The following is a 3,361-nucleotide window of genomic DNA, read 5'->3' as shown; positions in this document are numbered from 1 at the left end:
GTCGATGCAGACCATGAGATCAGGCGCCTCGCCGGACGCGTCGTGCGGGAGCACCGGCGGCACCGCCAGGAACATGTACTTGTCGGCCGCCGGAAACCCGCCGAACAGATCGCTGCTGCGCACCGCCGACATGATCAGGACCAGCTTGTCCTTGTTGCTCGGGAGCTCCACCCAGAGCGTGCACTTGAACTGGGCCGCCCCCGCCGCCGCCGCGGCGCCGCCCGCCCTTACGCACACCAGCGACACGGCCGTGACCGCGCCGCCGAGCGCGCACGGGGACACGAGGAACACGCTCCGGTCCCCCTCGCCCACGAGGACGTGGCAGCCCTCCGCCGGCGCCGGCACGGGGAACTTGCACGCCGGGCCGTAGCGGACGCTGGTGACGGGCCAGCGGTGGTCGGTGTGGAAGTGCTCGACGAGCCGCGCCGGCGAGGTGAGGAAGCCGCAACCGCCCGGGCAGGAGCAGGGCGCCCACGGACACGCGGCGTGGTGGTCGGCGGCCTGGTAGTAGACGACCATGCTCTTGCATCCGAACTCGTGGTGCTGGCACGGCAGCTTGGCGTCGAGCAGGACGGCGTCCAGCTTGCGGCAGGCGGCGTAGGTGGCGGCGCGGCCTCACGCCTCGCCGTGCTTGCCGCGGCAGGTGCAGCACACGACGTGCCCGGCCTCGCACTGCAACCACAAACACACGGCAAGAACTCGCAGACTGAAAAATTCTCAACTAGCCATAGCCCACAGATGTAAGTACCAATCTTTACCAAAAGAAAACCCCAAAAGATTGAACATTTGGTACCACATTTCCACGGAAATCCTTTTGCATGCGTCACCATGACCAGTGGGGTAGAAAAAAATTCTCACCTCGAACGTGGGAGGCTTGAGGGGCAGAATGCAAGCCTGGCAGTGGAGCAAGGACACGCCCATGGTCAGGTTAATCTGCGGCTCATCCATGGCTTCCAGTCCCACCGACGCCACAGCTTCCCCTCCCTCGCTGCCGCCTTGGCTCGCCTCTCCCTCGCTGCTGCCCTGGGTCGTGTCGCCTTCCTCCTCTCGCTCTTGCTTGACCACGGCGCGGGGCGCGATGGCCTGCGGCGGCGCCCTCGGCTTCTTGCCGCTGCGGCTGTGCTCGCCGTCCGCCGGAGCCGAGCCCCTCTTCGTCGCCTGCTGCTCAGACATGACTCACATTCAAAGTGGCAAGGACGAAAGGGAACCGTGCAGTGTTGCCGTTTCTAGTGTGCGGCCAATTCCTCAGCCACAGGTGAGCGTTCCTTGATCAATGCAAATCCTCACCGGGAACACCGGAGATTTCCTCATAAAAAAGGAACAAAACACCGGGAAGAAACAGGGAAAGATAACATCATGAGTAAGTCATGATCCTCTCTGCAGGACCTTTGGATGGAAAGATTACAAAAGGTTTGGTTGATCTGCACGTCAGGTGCTAGTGTTCTACATAGAAATGGATACATCTATCTTGTGATTCCCCTTCCCCAAATATCACAATGCAGTTGATTTCAGAGTGCAAACTTTCATGGCCCATCAAGAACACAAAAACAAACTTGCAGCATGCAATTCGCACATTCCAAATGGCTACTTAGACATAAAACCCAGAGACGTTAACATCAGAGTACTAGGAGACCGCATTTGTCAGGTGAATAATCCACAGACATTTAACATCAGAGTACCAATCCATGCCACCACAGGATATTGATCCTTGCCGATCCAGCAACTGCTATGCCACACTGAAATTCTAATTGCCAATACAGATGCAAAAGATCAAGGGAGGCACTTGATGAAACCAAGCTAATTGCTGCCTACTAGTTTCCTCTCGCCATTACTGCAGCCTCTTGGGGAGCTTCGACGGCGGCGTGGCGGACGGGGACCTGGCACTGGCAGCGGCAGCGGCTGCGCCGGCCCTGTCGATGCGGACCATGAGGGCGGGCGCCTCGCCGGACTCGTCGTGAAGCAGCTCCGGCGGCACCGCCAGGAACATGCCCTGCTCCGCCGCCACGAACCCGCCGGACAGGTTGCTGCTGGCCACCATGGACGTGACCAGCGCCAGGTTCTCCTTGTTGCCCTCGACCTCCACCCAGAGCTTGCAGCGGAACTGGGGCGCCCCCGCCACCGCGTCGCCGCCCGCCCTCACGCACACCAGCGACACGGCCGTGGCCGCGCCGAGCGCGCACGGGGACACCAGGAACACGCACCCGTCGCCCTCGCCGACGAGGACCTGCCTGCCCTGGGGCCCCGGGACGGCGAGCTTGCACGGCTTCCCGTAGGCGATCTTGGCGACGGGCCAGGCGTGGTGGGCGGCGAAGTGCTCGGCCAGCCTCGCCGGCGAGGCGTAGAGCTCGCAGCTGGAGTCCGGGCAGAAGCAGGGCCCCCAGCGGCAGGTGCGGTGATGGTCCACCACCTTGTGGTAGACGACCCAGCTCGTGCACCCGTACTCCTCGTAGGCGCAGGGCACCTTGGCGTCGCGCACGATGTCGTCCAGCTCGACGCAGGCGGCGTAGGCGCCGGCGCCGGCGCAGCCCTGGCCGTGTCTGCCACGGCAGGTGGAGCACACGACGTGCCCTGCCTCGCACTGCAACCAAAAACACCACGGAAACAGCTTGGGGGAGTCAATCGATCATGACATCAGCGTTTCCTTGCACAGAATTTCTTCCCGTCCAAAAAAGATTCAAACAAAACCCCCCACTCCGAACCAAGTTCTTGATTTCCTCCCAGAAAACCCTTTCCATCCAGGAAGAAAAGAAAAAAATAGGTGCAAGATTTCCTCTCAGAAAACCCTCTCCATCCACCCGAAAAAGAACCGAAATTTCCTCTCCCAAATCATCCCATCGACCATGGCGATCAGCAGGAAGAGCGAACGGACCTTGAAGGTGGGGGGCTTGAGAGGGACGAGGCAGGCGTTGCAGTGGAGACGGGCGACGGAGATCCTGACGCTGATCTGCGGATCGTCCATGGCCTGCACGGCCACCACGGCTCCCTCTCCCTCGCCGCCCTGGCTCGCCTCCGCTTGCCCTCGCCGCTCCTGCTTGACCCCGCCGTCCGGTGAGGCCAGCGCCCTCGGCCTCTTGCCGCCGTGGCCGTTCTCCGGCGTGGAAACCCTCTTCTGCTGCTCAGACATGGGCCACGGAGACGGAGGAGAGCCGAGAACTTTTGGGTGGAGGCGTGGAGTGGACTCTGAAGTCTGAACGATTGAATCGGCCGTGGGCAGTGAGCAGAGCTGTAGAGCACACAAATAGCAGTAGTCCCTTGCGGCGGTGTATGGACAAAAGTATCCATTCCTACACAAAAGGGGTGGTAGAACAGCTGCACAGGCAATTAGCCTTGAGTGTGACCGGTGGTTAGATGAGGCAATGAT

The 3,361-nt window shown here is 61.2% G+C and overlaps 2 protein-coding genes across 2 annotated transcripts in view; both read right to left on the bottom strand.

The window, feature by feature from the left end:
• Positions 1–519, bottom strand: part of LOC105914367 — a 1,792-nt gene extending 1,273 nt beyond the window's left edge. Inside the window, exon 1 of the mRNA XM_022826618.1 lies at positions 13–519. Within this exon, the coding sequence (XP_022682353.1) occupies positions 13–519 (507 nt within the window). The remainder of the gene's footprint in view (positions 1–12) is intronic.
• A 1,014-nt stretch (positions 520–1,533) lies between these two features.
• LOC101770713 (E3 ubiquitin-protein ligase SINA-like 10) lies at positions 1,534–3,136 on the bottom strand. The gene is made up of 2 exons (XM_022826617.1): positions 2,783–3,136; positions 1,534–2,578 (listed from the first exon to the last, which is right to left on the bottom strand). The coding sequence occupies exons 1-2, from the start codon at positions 3,122–3,124 to the stop codon at positions 1,829–1,831; spliced, it is 1,092 nt and encodes a 363-aa protein (XP_022682352.1). The 5' UTR covers positions 3,125–3,136; the 3' UTR covers positions 1,534–1,828.
• Between the last annotated feature and the right edge of the window lie 225 nt (positions 3,137–3,361).

This window comes from Setaria italica, chromosome V, assembly GCF_000263155.2.
Source record: "Setaria italica strain Yugu1 chromosome V, Setaria_italica_v2.0, whole genome shotgun sequence".
In the NCBI taxonomy this organism is placed as follows: Eukaryota; Viridiplantae; Streptophyta; class Magnoliopsida; order Poales; family Poaceae; genus Setaria; species Setaria italica.
The sequence above is the reverse complement of the archived record's forward strand: the minus strand, read 5'-3'. Positions and strand labels throughout refer to the sequence as shown.